At 56.4% G+C, this 27,921-nt stretch overlaps 1 protein-coding gene across 1 annotated transcript; it reads left to right on the forward strand.

Annotated features, from left to right (window-relative positions):
- Nucleotides 1–507: 507 nt before the first annotated feature.
- LOC141976292 (transmembrane protein 87A-like) lies at nt 508–27,921 on the forward strand. Its single transcript, XM_074937212.1, has 20 exons — nt 508–639; nt 3,972–4,038; nt 7,611–7,699; nt 9,041–9,160; nt 9,521–9,577; nt 12,184–12,408; nt 12,978–13,083; nt 14,006–14,070; nt 15,048–15,231; nt 16,222–16,321; nt 16,843–16,936; nt 17,519–17,590; nt 19,195–19,303; nt 19,789–19,847; nt 20,363–20,466; nt 21,907–21,986; nt 23,196–23,257; nt 23,910–23,962; nt 24,733–24,763; nt 25,366–27,921. The coding sequence occupies exons 1-20, from the start codon at nt 508–510 to the stop codon at nt 25,405–25,407; spliced, it is 1,851 nt and encodes a 616-aa protein (XP_074793313.1). The 3' UTR covers nt 25,408–27,921.

A 27,921-nucleotide genomic window follows, 5' to 3' on the forward strand; every position in this document is an offset into this window, starting at 1 on the left:
TATGGTGAGGTGGCTCAGTAGGGGGCGCTCTCCCCTGGCTCCAAAGCTTCAAGGTGGGACTCTGTTCCCTGGGTTGGGAGGAGCTAATTTTTCACCCTTCTTTGGGGCGGGTCCTCACCCTCCCAGCCCCTATGAGCAGAAAGGGGAGGAATAATTTTTTTGCCCCTCCCCGGAGTTGGCACTTTTCCCCCGGCCCCTGCTTCCCGGATTGGCGGGGGGGAGGGTGTTTCGCTCCTCCCTGGAGTTGGCACTTTCCCCCCGGCCCCTGCTTCCCGGATTGGCAGAGGGGAGGGTGTTTCGCTCCTCCCTGGAGTTGGCACTTTCCATCCGGCCCCTGGTTCCCGGATTGGCAGAGGGGAGGGTGTTTCGCTCCTCCCCGGAGTTGGCACTTTCCCCCCGGCCCCTGGTTCCCGGATTGGCGGGGGCGGGGGTTTCGCCCCTCCCCGGGGTTGGCCCTTTCCCCCCGGCCCCTGCCCGCGGGTCACGTGGTGCCGGGCCCGGAAGAGGATGGCGGCGGCCGCGCGGCGGGGCGGTGGGGGGACGCGGCCTCTCTCGCTCCTGCTGCTCCTGGCGCTCGGGCCCGCGGCGGCCGGCGGGGCGGGGTCCGAGCCGGGGCGCTGGATCGTGAGCGCCCGCAGCGTGAGTCGGCGGCGGCGGCGCGAGAGGGGCGGGGCCTGTCGCGACAGAGGCTCCGCCCCCCGCGGGGGGGCTCGCTCCCCCTCCCCCCCCACTAGCGGCTCCGCCTCGGGGCAGTAGCCCCCCCCCCCCCAGGTCGGGGGTCAGAGTCTTCTGGCCCCCTAGGGAGGGGGGAGACCGATCCCTATGTACAGGGGAGCACGAAGGAGGGGGCGCCCTGCTCTGGCCCCCTATAGAGTGGGGCACCTGGCCCCCTATAGAGTGGGAGGGGGGGGCGCCCTGCTCTGGCCCCCTATAGAGTGGGGCACCTGGCCCCCTATAGAGTGGGAGGGGGGGCGCCCTGCTCTGGGCCCCTATAGAGTGGGAGACATAGAGATTGGTCTATCAGGGTCAATGAAGGAGGAGGTGCCCTGTTTGGGGCCCCTATAGAGTGGGAGGGGGCGAGCCCGGCCCCTATAGAGGTGAGACCCAGCCCCTATAGAGTGGGGGGGCGGGGGCGCCCTGCTCTGGACCGCTGTGTTCTTACAGACTAGGGGCAGGGCTGGCGTCCTGTGCAGGACCTGGGCTGTCCCGCCTGTTTCTTGTTGGCCTTGTTCTTCATAACCAATGAGCCCTTAAATGAGCCTTTAGGTCTCTCCTGTTCCTGAGGAACATCAGGAAGGGCTGTGGGCTTCCTCGCTTCACCTGCAGCCTCCGCTGGGGAAAGGGGGATCAAAATATCCCATTGTTGCAACTTTGGGAGCCCTAGTGTAGACAGGAGCCCTGTGCCTGCTGCAGCTTGGTGTGCGAGCCTTGGTTGTGCTAGGGCTTCCAGCGTTGGCAGGGCTGGGAAATGTCCTTAGCGTGGGCTCGCTCCTGGGATCGGGGCGTGTGTACCGTGAGATCTGGCCTGTTAACGGCGTGCGTGCGAGCGAATCTTTTTAACAGAGATGTTCTTTCTCCGGCATGTGCGTTAGTTTTAAAGGGGTGTTCAAACGCCCTAAAGTTTTAAGCAGTCTGCTTTACAAATCCACTCCCTCTTTGACTTGCTGCAGCATTCAGTGCCTTGCGATGTCAAAATGCCACTGGTAGTCCAGTCGCTGTGAAGTCTCCCGCGTCAGACAAGACCTGATTGTTGTTTAACAAATAACTGTACAATGGGTGGGAGTGGCTGGAATCTCCATCCAAGATCCAGGCCCCATTGTGCCAGCCCTAGTGCAGACTGTGAAAGAGTTTCTGTCCTGAAAAACATCCAGTTTAAATAGACAAGGGAGACAAAGAGAGGGAGACAGGGTGGATTTTGGTCCCTAAATTGCCATTTGGGATCTGATGCCCAGAGAATGACTTCTGTAAAGTAAACCCAGTGCAGAACTGGGAGTTGAACACAGAGCCTCTGCATCCCAGTCCAGTGCCTCAATCCCATGACCATCTGGATTCCTAGTATAAAATACACACAGGAAATAATCTTTCCTTCTTTATATAACATAAAGAATCTCAGGGTTTTTTTCCTTTGTGTCACTATTAAGGCCAAGTAGCTGGGAAATCTGGGTTGTATGCCTGGCCCTGCCATTGATGAGTCACTCTCTGCCTCTGCTTCCCTATCTGTAAAATGGAGGAAAGGGAATGGGAAAAGACTTTCCTTCCACTGTTGATTGTGAGGCTTAATTTTCTGACACCTGTAAGTGGCTTTGAATTCCTTGGATGGAAAAGGGTAGGAAATAAAAGTGTATTAATATCCCCCATTCAAAATATTCCTTGCTTCTGTCCCACTGGAGCGATCTGGCTGTAATGGCAAATTCACCGGTTATTTCCTCTGGAGAGCCACTGAACATACCTTACAAAGAGGGCAGTGGATTTGTGTTGACGAGCCAACATCAGTGATGTTCTGAATAATTGAAGAACTGAATATTGACCGAATAGAATGTACCTCGGTCAATATTTACCTTGAAAACTTAACGGTCATCTGGGCACGAAGACAGTATTTGCTCGTTGCCTTATGATCAGTCAGTTCATTAATAAGATCTCTTGATTGGATCAGTGCACAGCTGAAAACCATCAATGTCTGGTACAGTCTCTAGGTACCAGGGACGATGGGATGATCTTAGCACAGTGGGGACATCTCTCTACCCATAACAGCATCATTGGAATGTCAGAAATAAGGACCCAGCTGAGACCAAGTGCGTGCAGTGTTTAGGGCTGGGTGCCTGTATCCTATTCCCAGCCCTGGATGGGGGTGTGGTTTGGGGGCAGGCAGTCTGGACTCCTGGGGATCTATCCTTAGGTGGGAGTAGGGCCTACTTAGCCTAGTGGGGCTGGGAGTTGGAGCATATGGGTTCTAGGCCTCCAGTGGGATGGGGCTGGGATCTAGCCGTTGGGACACCTGGGTTCTATTCACAAAGTAGGATTGGGGAGGGGTGGGGGGTGTGAGCAATGGGAGTCAGGACTTCTGGGTCCTCTGCCTAGTTCTGGGCCGGAGTGAGGTCGTTGTTCAAGCAGAGGAACAGGGAGTCAGGACTCCTCGGTTCTCATTGTGGCTCCTCCGCTGTGTCTGGGCGTAACACATCACCTTGCTTCCCGGTCTGTGGATTTGGGCGCACCTGCTGCTGGAGGCTGTTGAGACTCAATTTTAGTTCATAAAGTCCTTTGAGATCCTCCACTGAGAGTGGCCGGGCGTGCTCAGATTCGATTGGTTTTCCCCAGCCGACTTCCCCCTGTCGGAACCACGTTCACGTGCTGAGCTTGTCAGCCCAGGTGATCAACTTCCTACCAGAGACCCTTCCACCAGCCCTGCCCTGGAGGGGCCTCCTGTGGGAGTGAGCCAGGAATTTGGCCTGCGTGGGTCACTTGATCCCCAGCCAATAACATGTTTTGTTGGCTGAGCTCATTGCATTCACTAATCACCCCTAGTCCCCGTGTGCCATCTCCCAAGGGACTTTCTGCCACCCCCCGTAGCAAGAGAGTTTATCCAAATAGACATGACAGGGTGGGAAGGGAAACGGAAGTGGAAGAGCTGGGAATGGGACACAGGTCTCCTTAGTACCCAACCAGTGCTCTAACCCTTGGATCATGCTGCACCCTAATACAGCCCTTTCTCGTTGGCTCTTCTGAGGACAAGCCAGGGGGATAAACCTCTGCTGTTTCTTAACCCTTCTGCCCTTCCCCAGAAGCAGCCATGCAAAATTTTCTGCACTCTGGGCTATATGCAAAGCTGTTTGCCTCAAGTTGCTCATTTATGATGATTCACTAGTGCACGTTTCCTGGCATCGGTTTGTTTAGGGGATCAAAAAACCCTTCCCTGTGTGTTTTCTTACCTTGTGACCGAAACAGATCTTCCCCCACCCCCCTTGCCTTTTCAGAACAGCACCAAGAACCTGTTTGTGTTCTCCAAGACGATGTTCAACGGTTCCTCGATCTCTCTCCAGGGTGAGTAGCTTCAGATGTGTTGAAAGGCTGGGGAGCGGGTGTTGGGCATATTCAAGACAAGCCCAGCAAAATCCTCCAGCTAAACCGTACAATATGTTTGGGTCAAAACGGGGAGACCCGGATGTCTGAAGCTGGGCTCCTTAAACTATATGGGGATGGGCTTGTCAGAGTCCAAACAGCATTTGGGGGATGTTTGGCAGTTTTCAAAACATTTTCCCAATGTTTTGCATAAAGCTTTGTCTCAGTTGATCTAGTTCCTTGAAAAACATTCGTATTTTCCAACGGGAAACTGTTTCAAAGAAGATCTTCCAACAAACTGTGATAAGTACGTGCCTCAGTCTTTGCATGATCGGTCCTTAATTAGGAGCCTAAATATGGAGTTTAAGGAGCCTAGTTTTAGGCACCCAGATCTGAAAGCTTTGATCACAGCTCTCCTGAGAGGGAAGTAGTAAATCTATAGAAATAGAGCTATCCAATAAATGGAAAGGATTGTCTTCCCGGCTGAGGATGTGAGAGAGATTCCCAAACCTGACCCGTTCTTTTTAGCTGACAGATCTGAGGAGCTGTCCCAGATTGAGGTGTCATTAGAGGAGGTTTTGGAACAAATTGATAAATTAAACACCAATAAGTCACCAGGACCAGATGACATTCACCCAAGAGTTCTGAAGGCACTCAAGTGTGAAATTGCAGAACTACTAACTGTCATCTGTAACCGATCATTTAAATCTGCTTCTGTACCAGATGACTGGAAGATAGCTAACGTGACACCAATTTTTAAAAATGGCTCCAGAGGTGATCCTGGCAATTACAGACCTGTAAGCCTGACTTCAATATCAGGCAAACTGGTTAAAACTATAATAAAGAACAATATTGTCAGACATATAGATGAACATAGTTTGTTGAGGAAGAGTCAACGTGGTTTTAGTAAAGGGAAATCATGCCTCACTAATCTACTAGAATTCTTTGAGCGGGTCAACAAGCATGTGGACCAAGGGGATCCAGTGGATATAGAGTACTTAGATTTTCAGAAAGCCTTTGACAAGGTCCTCACCAAAGGCTCTGAAGCAAAGTAAGCTGCCATGGGATAAGAGGGAAGGTGCTCTCATGGATTGGTAACTGGTTAAAAGATAGGAAACAAAGGGTAGGTATAAATGGTGAGTTTTCAGAATGGAGAGAGGTAAATAGTGGTGTCCCCCAGGGGTCTGTACTGGGACCTGTCCTATTCAACATATTCATAAATGATCTGGAAAAAGGGGTAAACAGTGAGGTGGCAAAATTTGCAGATGATACAAAATTACTCAAGATAGTTAAGACCCAGGCAGAGTGCGAAGAGCTACAAAAGGATCTCTCAAAACTGGGTGACTGGGCAACAAAATGGCAGATGAAATTTAATGTTGATAAATGCAAAGTAATGCGCACTGGAAAGCGTAATCCCAACTATACATATAAAATGATGGGCTCTAAATTAGCTGTTACCACTCAAGAAAGAGATCTTGGAATCATTGTGGATAGTTCTCTGAAAATATCCGCTCAGTATGCAGCAGCAGACAAAAAAGCAAACAGAATGCTGGGAATAATTAAGAAGGGGATGGATAATAGGACAGAAAATATCATGTTTCCACTATATAAATCCATGGTACGCCCACAGCTTGAATACTGCGTGCAGATGTAGTCGCCCCATCTCAAAAAAGATCTGTTGGAATTGGAAAAGCTTCAGAAAAGGGCAACAAAAATGATTAGGGGGATGGAATGGCTTCCGTATGAGGAGAGATTAATAAAACTGGGACTTTTCAGCTTGGAAAAGAGACGGCTAAGGGGAGATATGATTGAGGTCTATAAAATCATGACTGGTGTAGAGAAAGTAGATAAGGAAGTGTTGTTGTTTACTGCTTCTCATAACAGAGGAGCTAGGGGTCACCAAATGACATTAATAGGCAGCAGGTTTAAAACAAACAAGAGGAAGTATTTCTTCACACAACGCACAGTCAACCTTTGGAACTCCTTGCCAGAGGATGTTGTGAAGGCCAAGACCATAACAGGGTTCAAAAAAGAACTAGATAAATTCATGGAGGATAGGTCCATCAATGGCTATTAGCCAGGATGGGCAGGGACGGTGTCCTTAGCCTCTGTTTGCCAGAAGCTGGGAATGGGCGACGAGATGGATCACTTGATGATGACCTGTTCTGTTCATTCCCTGTGGGGCACGGGCCACTGTCGGAAGACAGGATACTGGGCTAGATGCACCTTTGGTCTGACCCAGTAGGGCCATTCTTATGTTCTCTGTAACCCACTGAGCTGGGGCGTCTAAAAATACCGTGTTTTTTTAAAAAGCCCTTTGGATCATATCAAAACACAACTTTTTTATTAGTCATGTAAGCAGCTACTGTGCTCGACACGCAGTCCTCCGGGGGGAGAGAGAGAGATTACATTTAAAACAAGCCCAATGTCTAGTGAAGGTCACACATTGACAGTTGCATGTTTCTTAGTGCCGTGCACAAAATATATCTATCATCTTGTTCCGAGGACCCAGGGAAAATGTTCCAAAGCATCACAGAATGTGTCCTTTTTTTTTTTTTAAGCAATTTTGATTGCAAAAGAATACGAAACATCAGCCCTGAGTTAGCAGAGTACCTAAGCCTTGAGCTTGGAATCCGTTCTGCTGAAGCTAGTGAGACCCCCGTGCTGCGTTGCTGAGCTCAGGGGTTCAGAAATGCAAGTTGGGTCCCCCAGCATTACACAATTGGCTGGCAGATCACGAGATTTCAAAAAATAATGAGTGAAAACACAACTCGCGTTTTGATTTCTAGTATTAGACTCTCAAGGGGAGGGGGTGTCCCATTTTCCAGCTTGTCTTGATTCTCACCTGATCACGTGAATCCAGTAGCTGGGGCTTTAAGCACCAGATATCAGCAGTGCCTGCTTACGTGCTTTCAAGTTAGGCATGTGCTCAGGTGCTTCGCTGACGTGGGACTGTGACAGCATCATGTTGGGGGTTTGCGTTCTTGGGCAGCCGAACGCAGCTTGGTTTTACTTAGTGCCTGTATGTTGGAGAGGAAGTGAGAGAAACCCAAAGGAAAACTGACCACTCCTGGGTTGGCCGTTCAAACTGAGCAAGGTCCCTGGGCCTGTGGAATCCCAAAGATTCAGCCTCTGCTGATGGGACCCAAGCAAATCAGTCTCTCTCCGAAAGAGACGCCATGTGGCTAGAGCTCTGGACTGAGACGTGGGAGAGCTGGCTTCTGTTCCTGGCTCAGCTGCTGAGTGAAGAGGTCAAGTCCCGTCCCTGCCTCAGTTTCTCGATCCATAAAATGGGGGTAATGATACTGCCTCGTCTATGTACTCCTGTCTAGTCTCCCTCTCCCACCTCCGTCAGACCATCACATGCCCTGGTGGTGGGGGAAGGGGTCTGCGTTCTGTCTCCATATTTCTCCTGCCAGTGCTGATGTCATCCCAGCTTTTCCTGCTGAGGATGCAAACGGCCTGCATTGCCCCTTGTCGGTTGTGACTCTGGCTCTGCTGCTGGGGTCTTGGGGGCCTGTTGGCTGGGCGCTGATGGTGCCTCTGCTTTGCAGTGCTGGCAAAGGAGTGCTCCCCGGGGGTGACCCTGAACGTGACCTGGTACCTGCGGAGCTCCCATTGTCACAACGAAGTCTACATAGACGTAAGCACCTCCGTGTCCTTGCGGCCTGGGCTCTGATTGCGGGGAAGGCCTGGGCAGTCGGGGAAGAAGAAGAGGCCTGGGAAAGGCAGAGGAAGTGGGGACAACTGGATGGAGGAGGCATTCAAAGCAGGCTGGTTGGAGTGAGAGCTCTGAGCATAGAGGCCTTGGACACCCACTCTCCCAAAGGGAGCATGGTCCAGTGGTTAGAGCAGGGGGCTGGGAGCCAGGACTCCTGGGTTCTGTTCCTGGCTCTGGGAGTCCAGTGTGTTAGTGCGTGAGACTGGGGGCGTGGGGTGGGGTCAGGATTGCTGGCTTCTATTTCCAGCTGTACCACTGACTCCCTATAAGCCTGGGCAAGTTCTTTTCCCCTCTCCGTACCTCAGTTTCTCCCTCTGTGAAACGAGGATGGTACTGACCTTGCAAGAGGACGGTGGGAGCTGGGGTTGTGAGGCATCATTAATTGTGTGTAAATCGCTTGGGGGCCGTTGGATCGAAGATGCCCTGGTACAAACTAGAAGAGACTAACGAGGATATGATTGAGGTCTATAAAATCATGACTGGTGTGGAGAAAGTAAATAAGGAAGTGTTATTTACTCCTCCTCATAACACAAGAATTAGGGGTCACCAAATGAAATGAATTAGCAGCAGGTTTAAAACAAACAAAAGGAAGTATTTCTTCACACAACGCACGGTCAACCTGTGGAACTCCTTGCCAGAGGATGTTGTGAAGGCCAAGACTATAACAGGGTTTAAAAAAGAATTAGATAAGTTCATGGCGGATAGGTCCATCTATGGCTATTAGCCAGGATGGGCAGGGATGGTGTCCCTAGCCTCTGTTTGCCAGAAGCTGGGAATAGGTGACAGGGGATGGATCATTTGGTGATCACCTGGTCTATTCATTCCCTCTGGGGCACCTGGCATTGGCCACTGTTGGAAGACAGGATACTGGGCTAGATGAACCCTTGATCCGACCCAATATGGCCGTTCTTATATAAATCTGGTTTAACTAATCTGGGTTAATTCACAGTAATTTTCCCTAGTGTCCACATGTAGACTAAGCCTTGGGGGGAACTAATGGTGGGGGTGATCTCTTTCCTCCTCCACCTCATCTGCTGGGAATATGACCCCTCCCTCCTGGACTCTCATTGATTCACAATGTCATGGCTATCCCTGGGGTGGGGAGGAATCTGGGAGGAGTCTTCCACCCCCCCGCCCCCCATCTAGGTTGTTGGCTAGAGCGTATGGAGCAGGTGATGGGCTATTGGGATCAACCATGTGATCGGTGTCCCCTGGGCGGGGAGATCTTTGGGCCTCAGGCCTAGTCTCTTCCCACCTCTGCAGGAGAAGAGAGCAGAGACTTACCTGACAAATTACAAGACTGAGCTGGAACCGAAGAGCTCTGGCCAGTACATCCTACGCTCGTATAAACCCTTCAACTGCAGTCACACGGTCCCCCTCGAGGTGAGTTCCCTCTGGGGCCGAGGGCTGGGAAGCCCAGGAAGAGAACGGAGCTCAGATCGATGTATTCAAACAGAGCTCTTAGGAACGGGGGTGGGTCTGATGACTGGGGGGGGCAGGCAGGGGGGTCTTGGAGTCTTTGGGGGTGTCCTGGTGGGGGGCCGATGCAAGGGTGGGCTGATTGGGTGGGGGGCGGAGGGCGGGCTTTCTAGTTCAGCTGCTTGAAACAGGAGGGGATTGTGGTAACTGGGGGCTCTTTGGCCATTGGAGGGGGGCTGGGGTCCATGTTTGTGGGGTTCCCTGGGGCGCCACCCTGCTTTGTGCCAGCTGCTCTTGGTGACTCTCTTCTCCCTCCTCCCTTAGCTGAATGTGGAGAGTTTCGAGCTTCCCACCCGGCTGGATCGCCTCCAGGACTTGCAGGTGGGTCACCCCAAACGTCGGGCTCCCCCGCTTCTCCCCCACAGCCCTGGCTTCAGGCCGGTCATCGAGGCTGGCTGGCTGAGAGAGAGGTACTCCTGGTTGGGGGGGGGGGGGGGGCTTGATGCGGTCCTGTGGCTCTGGGTTTGAGTAGTCATTGGTTCTGTAATTGGTTCTGTCCTGCAGCTGCGCTGCTGTAATCCTGGCAGGTCTTGCAAGCTAAACAGTATTGGCCCTGGTTGAGGCTTGGATGGGGAACCCAGGGCTCTTCGGGAACCGGGGTTTGATTCCTTATTGGGTGGTGACTCCAGAGCAGCACTAGGGGTTGTGCTGCAGGAAGAAGGATGGGTGACTTGGTAGAGGGTGCTTTCCCCTCCGTCAGCTCTGGCGATAAGGGGTGCAGTGCTGCCGGTGGGGGGGGGCTCGGTAAAGGGCCCTCTCCCCTCTGAATCCGTGCTGACCCCAGCGCAGCACCGTGTCCCTAGAGGGACAATCTTTCAGGTAGGAGGTCTTGACCGCTCGTGCTGATTGTAGATCCAATGGCATTTTCCCCAAGAGTCAGTGTGCTAGCCCTGGCACCCCACCTGAATTCTAGTGTTGGCAGTTTCCTTCTGCCTCCTGAACCTTGCCCCCTTGCAAATTCAACTGGGCAGCGATTCTTCCTTACTTGCTTTTCTAAATGCGTGAGCTGATATTTATTTCTTGTTTGCAACGGAATAATATTTTCGCTTGTTATAAGCGGGACGTGATGCAGGGAGAAAAATTCCTTTGCCCGCTACCTATAACTGAATAATATCTGCACCATCCATTCTGTCCATATTTTTTTAGTTGCAAGAAGCTGCTTTGAAACAAACCCTGTAGGTAGCTCTGATTTTACTCTCCTCACGGTGTCGAGTCCAGCCAGCTGGGATTTGTACCTAGAACCAGTCAGAAAATTTCTATCGAAAGAGTTTTCTGTTGGAAAATGCCATTTTGATTAAATTGGAATTTTTGGCAAAATCTTACAGGTTTCTACGATGTTTCCCCTCGGGAAGAAAGACTTGGGATTTTGACATTTTTCTAAAACATTCTGTTTCAAAACGAAAGCTCAAAACTTTTCGGTTTATAAACGTCCTTTATTTTATGTATAAAAGGGTTTTCATCGAAATGTTTTGAGTTTATTGAAGCAAAACATTTTGATTGACTCAAAACATTTTATTTCCAGAATTTTGTTTGGCAAAAAATTAGAAAATTGGGCATTTTGCCCCGATTTGGGATGAATTATTTCCTGCTGTGTTTATTTTTCACGGGACGGACCATCTGTTTCCCAGCCAGCACACTTTATGCCTTTTCTTGCTTCTTTATGAGGGATAAAAGGGCTTGGAGTGGGTCTTCAATTTAAATAATAATAGTGTATGTGTCTACCCTAAAAATAGCAGTTATGTCTTAATTACGCTAGGTGTCTCCTTGGAAGTCCCAGAGATCTGGACTGGGAGCTCTCCTGGCAATTAATGGTGTATTTAACAAAGAGTTGCTCTCCCAGTTCATAGAATCATAGAATCATAGAATATCAGGGTTGGAAGGGACCCCAGAAGGTCATCTAGTCCAACCCCGTGCTTGAAGCAGGACCAATTCCCAGTTAAATCATCCCAGCCAGGGCTTTGTCAAGCCTGACCTTAAAAACCTCTAAGGAAGGAGATTCTACCACCTCCCTAGGTAACGCATTCCAGTGTTTCACCACCCTCTTAGTGAAAAAGTTTTTCCTAATATCCAATCTAAACCTCCCCCATTGCAACTTGAGACCATTACTCCTCGTTCTGTCATCTGCTACCATTGAGAACAGTCTAGAGCCATCCTCTTTGGAACCCCCTTTCAGGTAGTTGAAAGCAGCTATCAAATCCCCCCTCATTCTTCTCTTCTGCAGACTAAACAATCCCAGCTCCCTCAGCCTCTCTTCATAAGTCATGTGCTCTAGACCCCTAATCATTTTTGTTGCCCTTCGCTGGACTCTCTCCAATTTATCCACATCCTTCTTGTAGTGTGGGGCCCAAAACTGGACACAGTACTCCAGATGAGGCCTCACCAGTGTCGAATAGAGGGGAACGATCACGTCCCTCGATCTGCTCGCTATGCCCCTACTTATACATCCCAAAATGCCATTGGCCTTCTTGGCAACAAGGGCACACTGTTGACTCATATCCAGCTTCTCGTCCACTGTCACCCCTAGGTCCTTTTCCGCAGAACTGCTGCCTAGCCATTCGGTCCCTAGTCTATAGCAGTTGTTCGATCTGTTTGAGTTTAAATGTGAAACAACACTTGAAACAGTCTGAATAAACCTGCTTGCTTTCTCAGTCAAGTGTCCTAACCCTACCGATCTCCAGTTGTCCTTAGTCTCCCAAGAGAAAAAATTGAGTTAGAGAAGACCTGGATTTCTAATGTAGAAGAAATTTCTGCAGTAGAATAAAAGCACTTTTGGTGGCCTTTATCCATCAGAAAGATGCCCTGAAAAGAGCATACACCACCCCCCCCCACCATACACCACCATTTTTTTCCCCCCCATGGAATCTTCTAACCCCCCCACCACCACCCCCCAACATACACTCTTGCCCCTCAATTTCTGCATTCTGCAGCAGCCGACCAGGGTCCAGCGGCGCGGGACCGTGGGTGCGCAGTCCAAGGATGACGCCAAGGATGCCGCAGGGAAGCAGAAGTCGTCTACTGTTGAATTGGCTGGTGCGCCTGGCAAAAATCCAGAGGCGGCAGGGAAGCCGAGCGAGACCCAGGGAGAGAAACTGGGCCCGGGAAAGACTGACGGAACCAAGAAATCAAAAGCAGGGAGGCAGGACAAATCGGAGGTTGGTGACCGCGACAGCTGGCAGATCCCATGGGAGCCAGTTGGAGTGCTTGTCGTCATGGTTAGGGTTGCTTTCAAGGAGCTGCTTGTGTCTGTAGGACTGGATGGAGCCAGGCTCAGGTAGCCCTCCGATCCTGGTGCAGCTTGGCAAATACTGCCCTAGCTTGGCTTCTTCAGTACACTCTGCTGCCCCCTACTGGATAGAATCAGCACCGCTCGAGTATGTCATTGGCTGAGCCAAAGTTGTATGTATAATCCCAGGTTTGTCCATCCACCACATGCCCCAGGTTTTTTTCTCCAGCATAGAAATCAAGAGAGAGTAGTCTGCAGCTTGGATTTTCTCCCCAGGCTGCAATAGGGCTCCTCCCTCCACGCTGCTCAGCCCACACCCTAGGTCCTCTTCCCCACTCTTGCTGTTGCTGGGTGAGTTAACAAGTGCTCCATCCCAGGGAGTGAGAACCCCTGATTGTGTTTGCCGCTCTGCAGTGTCGGGGTCAGGTGAAGGTGGAAGGTTTGCCCCTGTGGGGGCAGAGTGCCTCCTGTGGGTCACTCGGGCTTGTCTCTTTGCAGCTGTATGCCTTAGCCGAGACCTGGGAGGACGGGCCCTACATGTTCATCCTGAAGATTGAGGGGCAGAGCAAGGACCCAAAAGCTGCCCCAAACTGGGAGCTCACAAGTAAGCACAGCCTGAGCCAGGTTGCTTCAGCCTCCCCTCTCCGCTCCCACGTCCCGGGTTTGAATCACTGGGGAAGCAGGTGTCTCGGTGCCCCTTGAACAGGACAGCTGTGTGAGGGAAGGGGTTACTCTCTCCCTGAGGGAGCTGTCCTGGGGAACAGGCTGGGGTGGGGGAGCTGCCATAGGGGAAGGGGATGTGGGGAGGGAGGGGTGACTGTCTAGAAGAGGGGAGGGGTGACTTTCCTTGTGGAAGGGGTGGGGGAGGCCGGCTGTCCCAGGTGAACAGGGTTTGGGCTGGAGACAGGTAGCTGCCGCAGGGCAAGTAGGGGTGGGTGTGGGTAGGAGTGGGGAGTGAGGGTGGTGATAGAGAGGCCAGGGGAAGGGGGCATGGAGCGGGGGTGGATGTCCTGGGGGGGGTGAGGGTGTGGCGGGGGGGGGAGCTGTCCCAGAGGAAGAGGGTGTAGCCATCCCAGTGAAGTGGGTGGGTGGCAGTTGTCCCATGGAGTTGGGGCTGGGGGAGGACCAGCTGTCTCAGCATGAGTTGGGGGAGAAGGAGTGTGTGGCAGGGTGGGATTTGGGGGTTTGGTGGGAGGTTGTCCCACTGAGAGGGGTGGGGGGAGGGGGTAGCAGCTGTCCCAGGGGATGGAGGGGGCTGTCCCAGGGGAGTGATGTGGGGGAGAGGCAGCTGTCCCAGGGTGAGTGGGGGGTTCAGCGGGAGGCTGTCCCAGGGAGGGCGGGGTTGGGGAGAACGGGACGGATCCCTGCAGAAGGAAGGAGGCAGAGAATGGGGGGGCAGCTGGTGGAGGGAGGTGGCCCCCGGGGGGAGAGGGGCGGCGAACGCGGTTGGAGAGCAGCTGTTGTGGCGGGCGGGCTCCTTGCCTCTGGCTGTTTCCCGGCACCCAGCTGCGTGTCTCCTTCCCCAGTTGACGTCCGGATGAAGCACCCTCTCTACCAGTACATCTCCGCCTCCGAGTGGCCGCTCATGGCGGTGAGTGAGCAGAAGCAGCTCCTGGCCCGGGGTCAAGGCTCAGGGGAGGGACCCGACCCCCGGGGCTGGCACGGTTTGGGGAGCGCAGCCAGGCGGTCACCATGGCTGTGCTAACACCCCCTCCCCATGAACGCCGGGAGTTTTAAGTGGAGACCAGCAGCTGCTTTGGCTAGGCCCCCGTCTCTTCGCCCCAGGCCTGAGGCTGCTGCCACGTCTCGCTGCTGGCCGTTTCGTGGCCTCCCGGTGAGCGCGTCTGCCAAGCTCCTGCCAGCTCCGCTGAGCGTTGTGGGTAACGGCCCAGCTCTGCCTGACCCCACTGCCTTCCACTGAGCGCATTCTCCTTCAGCACCATGAGCTGGGATGGTGGCTGGTCTTGCAAGCTAAGCAGGGTTTGGTCAGGTTGGTACTTGGATGGGAGACTGCTGGGGCATATCCCACTGCTGTAGGAAGGGACATAGGGGGTAGCCTCTTTGGGCCAGTTCTGAGTCCAGCATGGTGCTGGGAAGCTCCGCAGAGTGGGGTGGGGTGCTCAGAAGGGGGCGCTCTCCCACCAGTGCTGCATCATGGCACTGGAGAGGGTTTTGTGCCGCAAAATGGGGGACTCCATAGGGGGCGCTCTCCCGTCCAACCCCCATGCCCCATTATGGCACTAGGGGATGCCGACCTGCAGGGGCTGGGAGGCCCAGTAGGGGGCGCTTTCCTTTTGCAATCATCCCTTCCCCGGCATGGTGCTAGGGGGCACTGTGCTGCAAGTGGCCGCTTCAATAGGGGGCGCTCTCCCCTCACAGCCATCGCAGGCCCCAGTGCAGCACTAGGGGGGCGCCGGCCCCTCAGACCAGGGCTGATCTCAAGGCCGCAGGGCAGCGTTGGTGACTGGGGTGGGGGGGAGTTGCTGGACAGCCAGGAGCCCCCCGCAGGCCCGTGGCCGGGGCTCTGCGATCAGGCCTGTCAGCTGCGCCGCTCTCCCGCCCCCGCAGTTCTACATGGCCATGTGCATCGTGTACGTGTTCTACGGGGTGCTGTGGCTGGGGCTGCTAGCCTGCTACTGGCGAGATATCCTGCGCATCCAGTTCTGGATCGGGGGCGTCCTCCTGCTGGGCATGCTGGAGAAGGCCGTCTTCTACGCCGAGTTCCAGAGCATCCAGGGCCAGGGGGTGTCTGGTAAGTGCGCCGGCCCCCGCCCAGCAGGGCTCGCCCTCGCTGGGACCCGGCTGGAAGCCCTGGCGGGGGGTGACTCAGTAGGGGGCGCCCTCCCCTCTCGGCACCGACCCCAGCAAGGCACGAGGAGGCGCTGTGCTGCAGGGCCGGGTGGGGATCTCGGCAGGGGGCGCTTTCCCCTCGCAGTCCGTGGTTACAATGCACCACCTGGTTTTAGGGGGGGTTCAGTAGGGGGCGCGCTCCCCTGTCAGCGCCGACCCCAGACCTTTTTGCTGCCCTCAGGCCCAGCGGCTCTCCCCCTGGGTTGTGTAGAGAGCGACAGGAGAACACTTTGTCCCGCTGGGCATCAAATGCTGGGAAAATCTGCTCCCCCTTCACCAGCCTCCTCCTTCCCCTCCTTGTCTCCTCTCTTCTCCCCTCTGCATTTCCTTGCGTCATCTGGCCTTAGCGCTGCTCCTCCAGCGAGCGAGCCAGGGTCGCTTTTCCCCTCCGTCGCGGTCACCAGACGCCCCGGGATCAGTTGTGCTCGGTTCCCATTTGGAAGCTTCCTTGAGGGTCGTGCCGGCCACGTGCGTACCGCCTGTGGGCTGGATCCAGGCCGGACCCCAGCCCTACCCCTGTTCCTCGCAAGGAACGAGTCCAGATTGCCCCAGGTCTGTTTCCGTCTCTGCGTGGTCAATCCGGCTCCCACTACATGGTGGCATGGGACCGATGTAACGGGTCCAAAATGGCACCTGGCTCTGGTTTCTGATCCTTTTTTGGGGGCGATTCCCTTTCTTCCCAGTTCTCAGCAGCTAAGTTGGCAGGCAGACAGGCAGGAGGGGCTGGGAGGTGGCTGTGCCGGGCTGGGAGGTGGCTGTGCCTGGCGGGGCTCGCCAGGGGGCATCTGTGCACAGCAGGGAGAGGTGGGGGTGATGGTTTGTGCCTGGAGTGCTGCGCCCCACCCTTCCTGTTCCCGCCCTGGGGTGACGTTGCTTTTCTCTCCCGTTCCAGTCCAAGGGGCCGTGATCTTCGCCGAAGTGCTGTGCGCCGTGAAGCGCATGCTGGCCCGAGTGCTGGTCATCATCGCCAGCCTGGGGTACGGCATTGTCAAGTGAGTACCTGGGGCTGGGGCCCGGGAAGAGTGGGGGAGATCGGGAAGTGGAGGGGACAATACCAGTGGAAGACACTTGAGAGTGATGCCTGGCAGATTAGCCCATGAACCCTGGTGGATGATCCCTGGGTAATGCTGTTTATAGGAGCAAGGCGTTAAATTCCTTCCTGCCCCCTGCCAATGACCGGTTACGCCCTGAAGCCTGAGAGCTCACCTTCCCCTCCCTGCAGGAAGGGTAGCGCGTTCACCTATGGGTCATGGGGAGCGGCTCCGTGCCTTGGCTGCGGTCGGCGCAGACTCCGATCGGGGGGCAGGGGCCTGGTCGGAGATGGGTCAGACCATGTGTGGGGAGGACGGGGTGACTATGCCAGGCGCTGGGGGCGGGAGGGATTGCGTGAAGCTGAAGGGGGTGGGGTAGCTGGAGGAGGGCGGCTCAGCTTGTGGACGAGGCCCCCTCCTTTCTCCCCTGGCCCGCCCGCCCCGTGGGTGACCCTGGCCCTGCTGTCTGTGCTTCTCTGCAGGCCGCGGCTGGGCGCCCTGCTGAACCGGGTGGTGGGTGTGGGGCTGATGTACCTGCTTTTCTCCATCATTGAGGGCATCCTGCGGGTGAAATCGGTAAGTGGGGACTTTGGGGGGAGGAGGGGGGCACCACCAGCCATGGGCAGCCCGGAGTCACAGCCCCAGTGACAGCGATGGGGGTGCCTGATTGGAGCCACCGGCTGCCCCGCGGTGGGTGGGAGACAGTGCCTCTGAACAGAGCTATGGTGGCAGCTGTTTCTGGGGGCGCCAGGAGTGTGGGGGGGGGGGTGCAGCGGAGGGGCAGGGGGCATCCTCGGGGACAGCTGTCTCTGCTGAGCAGGGCTCTCTCTCCTGGCAGCCTCATGCTCAGGAGAGGAACTTCCTTGGGGTCCACCTCCCAGAGGGGTTTGCCCCTGGCCCTGTGGGTGTCGAGCAGGGAGGCGCGTGGGGAGGGGCTGGCTGGTGGGACTGCAGCCGGGGGGGTGACCATCATACCCTGCAGGGAGGGGTGGATGGTGGGGGTGGGGCTAAACTGGGCAGAGAGTGGGAATTGTCAGCGGGGGGGGGAGAGAGTGGGGCTCCTGGTGTGGGCGGGGAGGGGCCTGGGCCGGTGGGGGTGGGTTGGCTGGCCCTGCTCCATGATCCCTCAGCGTCTGGCTCTTCCCTCCCCACACCCAGGACCAGGGTAGCACGGCCACCCTGGTGTGCGACATTGTGCTGGCCTTTGTCGATTCCTGCATCGTCTGGTGGATATCCTTTACCCTACGCCCCCGGGGCCGCCCTCCTCCTGCCCTGGCCCCCACCCCACCGCAGGCTCGCTGGGGGAGGAGGGGCAGCCGGGGGGCAGGCCTGACACTCATCAGGCGGGGACAGGAGTGACCTCAGCCTGGGCTAATGGTCCCGGCCACCAGGTGCCCAGAGTGGGGCTGGCCTTGCCAGGGACAGCCTGTGGGGGTCGCCCTGGGGCTCCCTGTGAGAGGGAGGGCGGGGCCAGTTGGGGATTGCTGCCAGTGGGCGGGGCTAGCTGTGGCAGGATTTCCCTTGGGGCGGGGCCTAGCTGGGGGGAGGTTTGCCCTGAGGTTCCCTGTGGGAGGGAGGGGCGAGGCGGGGCTAGGTGGGGGATTGCCCTGGGGGGTGGGGCTAGTGTTTTGATCCTCCTTGTAGGTGGGGGACTCCTCTTCTCTAACCAGCTGTTCTATACGGGGGTGGTTTGGGGGGGGCATCCCTCCTTGCTCCCAAACTAACCACGCCCAGCTCCCCCCCTCGCAAAGAAGCCACGCCCCGCTCTACGCAAGCGGGTTGGACTGTCGCTGTCTGTGCTGTCCCCCCCGCACCACCCCCCTTAGCCATCCCTCCCCCCCCGCCCAGCTCACCTTTCTCTGCTTCTCTTCTCCCCCTCTCCAGGCTCAGGATGACTTGGTGCTGCTGGCTGCCATCCCTTTGGCTATGCTTGACTCTGCCCTCTGCTGGTGGATATCCTGTGCCACCGTGGGTCTGTCCGAGCTCGTCCGCGTGGCCCCCCCCTTCCCTCCCCTTGCGCTCTCTAACCTGCTAAGATCCTCCTCTTTCTGGGTCCCCAGCACTGCCTGGGTCCGGGTCTGACTGCTCTGTCCAGTGGGAGGTTACGGGCTGATTGGGCAGTGGGGGCTGGGTGTCAGGACTCCTGGGTTCCATTCCCCATTCAGGGAGGGGGATGTAGTGGTTAGAGCGGCAGGGTGGGGATGGGTGTCAGGACTCCTGGGTTCCATTCCCCATTTTGGGAGGGGAAGGGGGTCCAGTGGTTAGAGCAAGGGGACGTGGGGTCAGGACTCCCGTCTCTGGGAGGGACTTTGATATAGTGATTGGAGCAGGCGGGGGCTTCAAGGCAGGACTCCTGGGTTCTATCCCCAGCTGTGCGGTTGGGGGGAAGTGGTCAGAACTCCTGAGTTGTATTCGTCGAGTTTGCTGTGTAGTATTGAGGGCAGCCTGTCTGTGCCTCAGTTTCCCTGTCTCTAACATGGAGATCATGACCCTCCCCCCCAGGCCTCTTGGGGTGGAAGGGGCTGGAGGTGGCAGAGGATGCTTATTAACCATTTCTTGGCCCTTGGGGTGTCGGATGTGCGTTGTGTGCTATCAAGTACTTGAGACAGGTAATTCTGATGTCTCCACCCACCTGACCCCCCCAACCCCCATCTGAGGTGTCCCAGAATGCTTTGCAGTAGTCCCCATTGCTTTATGGGGCATACCCGGGGGAGGGGCCCAAGTCAGACACCATGGGATGGGTGGGGGAGGGCTGTAGCGTCTTTGAGGAGGTGAAGCCCCCCCCACCAACCCTCCTGGCGTACCCCGTTTTTTTTCCCCTTAACGGGCCACACATCCTCATCAGCCTGGTGCAGACCATGAAGCTCTTGAAGCTACGGCGCAACATGGTGAAGCTGTCCCTGTACCGCCACTTCACCAACACCCTCATCTTCGCCGTGATCGGTGAGTCGGGGACGCGCGGGGGGGGTGCACTGAGAGCTGGGCCCCCTCTTCCGGCGAGCGGGACCCAGCGGGGCAGGGCTCTGAGGCCACTGGGATCCCTTCCCCGGCTCTTGAGCGGCCGTGCCCCCGGATCAGTCTGTGACTGGACAGGGACGATTGGCTCTTGTGCCCTCCCCAGGGGGTAGGGGCCATGACCCGCTGAATCCAAGGGTTCAGGTAGCTGATGCCAGTGCCCACTGGGGGGGCTCTGGCTGATCCCCAGTGCCCACGGGGAATTGGGGGTGCCCCAGGGAGGGCCTTCTGCCCCCTGTGCTGGTGGGGACTGCGGGGGATGCACCTGGAGGGCTCTGGCCCACCCCCTGTTCCGTGGGTAGTGTACCCAAGGCGGCTCTGAATGCCCCCAGCAGTGATGGTAAAGCTGAACAAGGGGTCGGGGGGACCCGCCTGGCAGCCGTCGCCCTGGTAACAGCCTGTCTCCTCCCCAGCATCCGTCATCTTCATCATCTGGACCACCAAGACCTTCCGGCTCGCCAAGTGCCAGTCGGTGAGTAGCCAGGCGCTGCCGGCAGGCTCTGATCCAGGAGTGCCCCGGGCAGTCGGGCCGGCACAGTAACCCGGTGAACAAGAGCGTAGCCTGGGGGAGGTCGGGTCCCCTGGGGAGGAACTGGCCCTAGGTTGGCTGTGGAGGCTGCACGGGGCTGCAGATCCACACTGCAGCATCTAACCCACCCATCTGACTGGCTGCGACCCTCTGGGGTGCTACTGGCCAGAGTCTGTGGGAGCTACTGTTGGGATGATGAGTCCCACACGGGGCTGGGAGCCAGGACTCCTGGGTTCCATTCTCTGCTCTGCCACTGATTCACTGGGTGCCCTTGGGCAAGGCACTTCCGCCCCGTGCCTCAGTTTCCCCGTTGCTCCATACCTCTCCTGCCTCCGACGGGAGGCTGTGCGGCCAAATGTCAGGGGTGCTGTAGGACGACCTGGGGAGGATGGGGCTTCCATGATGGTCCTGCCTCCCCCGGTTCACTCCCTTTCCCGCTGCTCCCTTGCCCTTCCCAGGACTGGCGGGAGCTGTGGATTGACGACGCCTTCTGGAGGTTCCTCTTCTCCATCATCCTGCTGGTGATCATGTTCCTGTGGAGGCCCTCGGCCAACAACCAAAGGTGCCTGGACCCCCCGCCCCCTCCGGGCTACACTCTGCCACGCGCTTGGGCGCTCGAGACTGGGGTGCATGGAAGGATCCAACCTAGGTGTCATCTGTAACGCCAGTGCAGATCACCCGGGCGGAGCGGGCAGTGAAAGCATCTAGACTGGGGCTTGCCTCCATTAGAAAGGATGGTATCCGGCAGCAGGGAAGGAGCTCTTTGGGGGGTGCTTGTTGCCAGGGAAGGGCTGCTGGGATGGGAGGGGTCAGTTGTTGGGGGAAGGGTGTTTCAAGATGGGAGCTGCGATGGGGGAGTGGGGAGATACATCACATACTATCCTGTAGGACCACTGTGAGCATCGGGTCTAACCTCCTGCATAACCCGCCCAGCTGTTCCTGCATCCAACCCAGATCTGGTGGCTAAGATGGAGCCACGTCTCCACCCAGGCACTGGCTGCTTCCCCCGCCCTGCCCCATGGGGTATTAAACCCCCAGGTGATGCCCCCTTAAAAAATATCCCTGCAACTGGCATGGCCTTCTGTTTGAACTTGGGCAGATCTTTTAGGAGTTATTTTGGGGAAGTCCTGAGGCCTGCATTACACACGGTCCAGTAAGGATTCGATTTTGATTGGTAAATGTCAGTAAACGTTGATTTCACCACAAATACGCAAACCAGGGAGAGAAATGTTTCCATCTGTGAGAACTGAAATATACAGCGGGGCAAAGTAAGAGGAATGCTGCTTCAGAACTTCTTAGCCTTTGATTTCAAGCTATTTATCTCATATGTTCTGACGTGTGATACTGACCGTTTGTGTTTTAACGGTTACAAAAAATGTCACTTTCTGAATCTTAGCATCTGTCGTTAAATATTTGGCTGTCCCCACTCCCCCATAATTTCCCACAACAGTGAAAATTTAAATTAAAAAAAAAGGCTTAAAACCCAGAATTTTGCACACCCGTGAAAATGAAAATACGGTGGAACCTCAGAGTTGCAGCCACCTCGGGAGCGGAGGTTGTTCGTAACTCTGAAATGTTTGTAGCTGTGAACCAAACATTCTGGTGGCTCTTTCAGAAGTTTACAACGCAACATTGCCTTTAACACAGCTTTGAAACTTTACTGTGCAGAAGGAAAATGCAGCTTCCCCTTTATTTTCGCAGTAGTTTGTTTCGCACAGCCCTGGGCTGTATATTCTGTCTGTCTCCGTCGACAGATCGTGTACTTCGGTTCCAAATGGGGTGTGCGGTTGACCGGTCAGTCTGTAACTCTAGTGTTCATAAGTCTGAGGTTCTGCTGTAGCTAATAATGTGGGGGGGGTTCTTAAACATACATCGATACTCTTTGAAATTATTAAAAAGAAGAATCAAATTCTGCCATGGCTAGTTATCCAGGAGGATGATCACAGTGGTCCTCCTGGCTATGGGATCTATGCATTTGTGAACCATTGTGCTGTCTCGGCAGATACGCGTTTGTGCCGCTGGTGGATGAAGGGAGTGAGGAGGAGGACGAGGAAGAGGAACGTATGGTGAACGAGGCCTTCGGTAAGTCTGATCTAACAGGGTGCTCCCCCAGACCCTGGACTCCCGTGTCTGTTGCTTGGGCCAGGGTAGGAAGAAACTGGCCTGAGCTCAAGTGACTCCCTTTGCTCCTTACCTTTCACCCTGCTGTCTCGGTACCCTGGCGTGTGGCTGGCTTGTGCTCATACACCCCCTTCTCCCGCCCCCCAATCTCTTCCGTACCTGAGTGATGCTAGGCAGGTGGCTGTTCTCTGGTGTGCCTGTCCCTTTAAATTTTCTAGGGCTGGGAAAGTCAGAGCAAGTTAGGGGTCTAAACGTAATCCCAGCGCTATCAACTGACCAAGTGCATCCCCCGATCAGTTATTGCGCCCACCATGCCCTGCAGCGGTAGCCGATAATCAGATCCACCCCGTAACCCACCTGGGCCATTGAGCCCTGCTTCACGTGGGGTGTGCAGGAAAGGGTGAGGGAAGCCCTTCCTGACCCCTGCTCCCTGAAGCATGAGCTTGATTTCCCCTTAACTTAGCAGGGCTCTAAACGATCAGAACCATGAAATGATCCAGCCGCAGGGTTGGACTTCTGGCACGGCTACCTGCATAGCTTCTGCACTGTGTGTGTATGTGCATAGGGGAATATATAGGGGGCAAGGTTATTTTTGCCCTGTACACAAAGATAAGGATGTCGGACAGTAATCCAGCTATGTAAGCATGAGGTAGGCAGTGCTGTATAAGGGTCAGAGGAGTGGTGACAGGACTGGGAGTCAGGACTCCTGGGTTCTCTTCCTGGAGCTGGTTGGGGAGTGAGGTCTAGTGGTTGGAACAAGGGAGGCTGGCTCTGCTGCTGATCTGCTGTGTCACGTCCCCTGCTATGAGGTAGAGATAACACTGGGGGGGGGGGGGTTGTGAGGGTAAGTGGCGTGTCAAGATCCCTGCGATCAAAGACACAAGAGTGCGGTGCAGGGGTGGGGTTGGCTCGGCCCCGTTCGATGGGCAGTGGTGACTTCCAACCAAAACCTCTGTTCCTAGTGGCTCCTGTGTACCCTGCCAGCCAGGTAGGGGAGGGATCAAACAGAGCAGCAGCTGTGGCTTCGAAATGACTCTGGCCCACTAGATCGTGCATGAAATGCGAGAACTCTGGGCAGCTGCAGCAGGAGGTGGGTGGGGGTCTGCTCCTAGTTGCTCCTCCATTGACCCTCTGGTTTGGGGCGGGCGGCGGGGGCTGTCTGTTTTGCAGAAGGGATGAAGATGCGGGGTGCAAAAAATGAAGCCAATGGGATCCTCAAAGGCAGCAGAGTGGTAAGGAATGGGGTCGGGGGCAGGGGCTGTTGATCTGGCTCGTGGCTCCCCAAAGGGGCCTCCACCTCTCCAGGGTCAGGCTCTGAATCGGGTGCCGCCCTGGCCCTACATCGGAGCCCTTTCGGCCCCTGTCAGCCCAGCCGAAGGAGCGCGTGGCTGCAGAGGGGTGAGTCAGGGTGAACCGCTTCCGCCAGCATGCAGCCAGGCAAGGTTCGCAGCTTGGGCTGTGCTCCTCTTGGAGCTGCGAAGCTAAGCAGGGTCGGACCCGCATAATACGTGGGCGGGAGACCCAAGACATTGCAGGCATTGTCCTTGGTGACTCTGTGGCAAGGGGTGAGCTCTCCCCTCTGTCTCAGTGCTAACCCCAGTCCGCCTGTGTGGCGCTAGGGGGCGCTGTGTCCCAGGGAGCGGGGTTGAGGGGCTGCTGTCCCCTTACACTCAGTGTTCACTTGCATGGTAGTGCTAGGGGGCGCTGTGGTGCCACTCACCACCCAGTGGCTCTAGGGGGCGCTGTCCCCTCCCATTCAGTGGATTCTTTGAGGTGTTGCAAACTTCGGGCTGATGCGCCCAGTCTGGGGGCTGCTCCCCTGGACTCCAGCACTGACTAGCTGTCGTTTCCCGCGCCCCACCCCACCCCGACCTTTCTTTGCAGGATGAAGATTTGAAATGGGTGGAGGAAAACATCCCATCGTCTATGGCTGACGTGTAGGTTTGAGCGCGATCCCTGAGCTCGTCGGGCCCTTCCTTCCGTTGGCCGGGGCAATCTAAGATCTTATCGTGCGTCCCTCGAGCTTCCCCGTGGGGTGATGCTGTGAGGAGAACGGTCTGTTCGTATGCAGGGCCTTTGCTTGTCGCGCTGGGCTGCTGGCCTGTTTAGCTGTCATGCTAATCAGGTTTTGAGCTGGACCCTGAGTGGGAGACCACCGAGGGGAATGCCCAGTGCTGGAGAAATGGTATTAGCAGGGGTTGCTCACCTCTGAGGCTGTACTGACCCCAGTGTGGCACAAGGGGGCGCTGTGCTGCAGGGGGCGAGGCGGGTGGCTCTGTAGGGGGCACTCTCCCCTGGGAGTCAGTAATGACCCCGTTTCCCTAGCCTGGCACTGTGGAGCAGGGTGGGTGGTTCAGTAGGGGGCGCTCTCTGCTTGGAGTCCGTAATGACCCAGTACGGTACCGGGAGGCATGGAGCAGGAGGTGCGAATACCTGGATGAGAAATGACCCCCAAACCCTCTCCGGGAATATCCCCTGGTCTGTGCTGTGGGATTTGGGATATATGGCTTCAGTGTCCTGGCTGAATTCCTCTCCGACAATGTCCAGATTCTCCCCGTCCCCAAGGGGTAAGATCCCCCTCCTCGCTTGGGACCCCCATATGCCTTGAGTGTGAGCTTTATTAAACAGCTGTGGGCAGATCCGTCTGTCCCTCAGAGGGCCTGCGGCTTTCAGCGCATTAATTTCCTGCCTCTCTTCCCTCTTGCAGGGTGCTACCCCCTTTGCTGGACTCCGATGAGGTAACCCTGCTTTTCCTATTTAGAGCCCCAGAGATTCTCCTCCCTGAACCCGCAGGTGGCATCGTGGCTCCATCCTGGGCTCTTAGCTTGCCCGCTCCAAAGAGCACCTATGTATATAGAGGGCAAGGCAGTGGGTCTCCTCCCCTCGGAGCCAGTGTAGCGCTAGGGGGCGCTGTGCTGCAGAGAGGAAGGTAGGGGGCACTCTCCACTCACAGTGCAGCACTAGGGGGCGTCGTTCTCTTGTCTCTCCGACCTGCTAGGAAACGGAGGCACTGACCACTCATGGTCACCCAAGGTCCCATCCACCCCTTCACAAGATCCAAGAGTTTATCCAGCTCCGCGTTCTCCGGGTGACTCCGTTCTGCCTCTGTGTCCCCTTCCCGCTTTAGTCGGGCGCAGGGTTTTCCTTCGCTCTCTGCCGTTGGGTAGCTCGGTCCCCCTTCATCAGCTGCCGCGCCCCACCCCAGAGGTGGCCGACACAGTGATCTCTTTTTGGTGTCAGCGTTTAGCTTGGAAGCAGCAAGGAGTCGTCCTAGGCATGGGGGTGACTCTTCTCCTCCCCGTGGGACCTAACAAGGGCCCTTTTTTCTCTCCGGCTCCAGGAAATAGTGACCACGAAGTTTGAAATGTCCAAGATGGAGTGAGGGAGGAATCCGCCCAGCTGCGCTGCAGGATGCGCCCGGCTTCCCTCCGTGGCCCGTCGGGGAAGGAGAGTTGCTGGTGGTTTTTCTTTTAATATATATATATTTGTATATGGTTAAAAGATTATTTTATTACCTTTAAGTTTCTAATACTCGGGCTTTGACGGACTGGGGAGCTCTCCCCTGCTAGCGGCCCCCGGAGAGCGCCCCCGCCTGGGGAGGAAGACCAGGATGCACCTCGACCGGGATTGGCTTCTTTCTCGGACTGGATTAGGAAGGAAAGTGCTTTAGGCCACTCCGGGCCTCTGTCCCGCTGGGGAGCAGCATTGCCTGGACACGTGCAAGTGGTTTTCTAATGGGTCGGGGGGAGTGGCGGTGTGGGCTTGGGCGGAGTGGGGAGTGACGGGCGGATGCGTATTGGGTGCGCCTGTCGTGGGGTTCTTGCAGGGGTGCCCATCTTTCGGGGCGGTGTCTAAAGGCCGGGTGTGTCTGCTAGGGGCTGTCTGGAGGAGGCGAGGGGGGTCGATGTAAGTGGGATGGGGTGCTTTTATATGGGAAGGCAGGCCGGGAGCTTTGTGTGGGGGCTGGGTGTGTAAAGGAAGGTGGGAGGCATGCTGGGTGCAGATGGCAGTGAGGGGTGGCTGGCAGTGATGGGGTAGGGAGATCGACTGGCTCTTCTGGGGCTGCATGCAAGGCTTGCCCCATACCCCGTTGCATCCTGGGACACTCCCTGCCGCGTTGGTCCTGCATGGGCAGAGCTGGCATCGGTTGGGACCACTGGACCCCTCGCATTCTGCTGCCAAGACCGGGACGCTTCCTCTTTCCAGCCCGGAGAGAACCCACGTGCCGTGTGCATCCGCCACCGGGCGCTGGGGAGGGGACACCGCCACGCTGCGGTGGATGCTGGGATCCCGCTCGGCGGCAACTCTGGACCTGCCTGGCACAGCGCATCCTCCCTGAGCCTCTTTGACTCCAGCGGGGGCCGCTCAGGGTTTTTTCCCCCCAGCTGGGCACTTGCCGAGGCGGATGGAGTGCCAGGGCTTGCCCGCCCCGGAGCCGGTGCCCTCTTCTCCGACATGGCTCCCAGCTGGCTCGGCGGTCGCACCGAGAGACCCATCCAAGATCTGCTGATGCCCCGAGAGGAGAGACACCTGATCTGTGCCGGGGCCCCCAGTTCTGGAACTGACACGGATCACGGGTCAGTGCCCGTTGCCAGGGCGAACAGGTGCCTGGTGCTTGCTTCAGGCTGAGCCCGGCTCCAAACTGGACCTGGCTCAGACTGGGAGGAGGAGGAGGAGGAGGAGGATCACCAGTAACAACCAGGGACCCGGAGCCCCCACCCGGCCCTGCGAGCCACCCGGTCGCCTGCCTCTCTCACCCGGCTAAGCAGCTGTTTGGCGGCTGTCTGTCGTGCTGACGAGCCAGCGAGCTGGAAAATCATTCGCTTGCTGCTTTGCCCTCTGCCGGCAGGAGGGGGGCTGTGATTGGCCGTGTCTGATCTTGCAGCCGCCCCCCCCCCATCTCCCTCTCCTCACTCCTGAGCCAACAGGACATTAACATGGCAACAGCCGGCGCCAGGGGCCACTAAACTCAGCCCTGGAGCCCGACCAAACCTGCCCCGTCCCTGGGCCGCTAGAGGGCCCCCGCGGAACTGAGGGCGGCCCGTGGATCCACGTGAGTGACAGCCAGCCGGGGGGTGCCTGCCGGACTTCTGGGCACTGCTGAGCAACCCTCCCCCAGCTCCCTCTTGCAGGTGCAATTCCCCAATCCCTCCCCCGCAGGCGCTGCCCTTCTCCGAGGGGGCTGCGCCTGCCCCAGTCTGGCTTCCTCCAGCAAATGGGGGGAGTGGTGGAGCCAGGTCCCTCCCCAGTCTGTCGGGATGGGGTGACCCCTCTGTGAGCCATCAGAAATTGACACTGATGGCCTTGCGCATCCTCTCCCTATAAACACACACTCTCTCCCTCCCCCCCCGCCCCCCTTAGCCTGGCATGTTCTCTCCCTATAGCTCCACCATCTCCTCGTCCTATAACCCCCCTACTGAAATTCAGTAAGCCTCTGCCTCCCACATGCCAGCCTGCGCCCCCCCACCCCAGACCCCAGCTTGACCCTACTTTAAGGGCTGCCAGTCCCACTCCACCGCCCCTGCCCGTTCCACACCGACCTGCGTCCAGTCCCATGCGCTTGACATTTTCCACAGCAGTGCCCTGTCCTCCGCTTTGTGTTTACGTTGATTTCACCTGCCTGGAGGCAGATCCCTCCCCGATCTCATGTCTCTCCGGGAGATCTTCCTTTTCCCGTCTCCCCGATTCCTGCCAGCTCTGGCTGCGCCAGGAGGGTCTTACACCCACTTACTTTAATTTTAAACTGTGAAATGCTTTCCAGGCTGTCGGGCGGGGCAAATTCTGCCCCCATCACGGGCTGTTTTTTGGGGGGGAGCACGGTGTATTGCTTTGTTTTGCCGGGAGGGGACTCTCTGTGTTACATCCACTAATGGTAAAAAGAAGTCACGATTTGAAA

The sequence above is a fragment of the Natator depressus genome, chromosome 23, assembly GCF_965152275.1.
Source record: "Natator depressus isolate rNatDep1 chromosome 23, rNatDep2.hap1, whole genome shotgun sequence".
Lineage (NCBI taxonomy): Eukaryota > Metazoa > Chordata > Testudines > Cheloniidae > Natator > Natator depressus.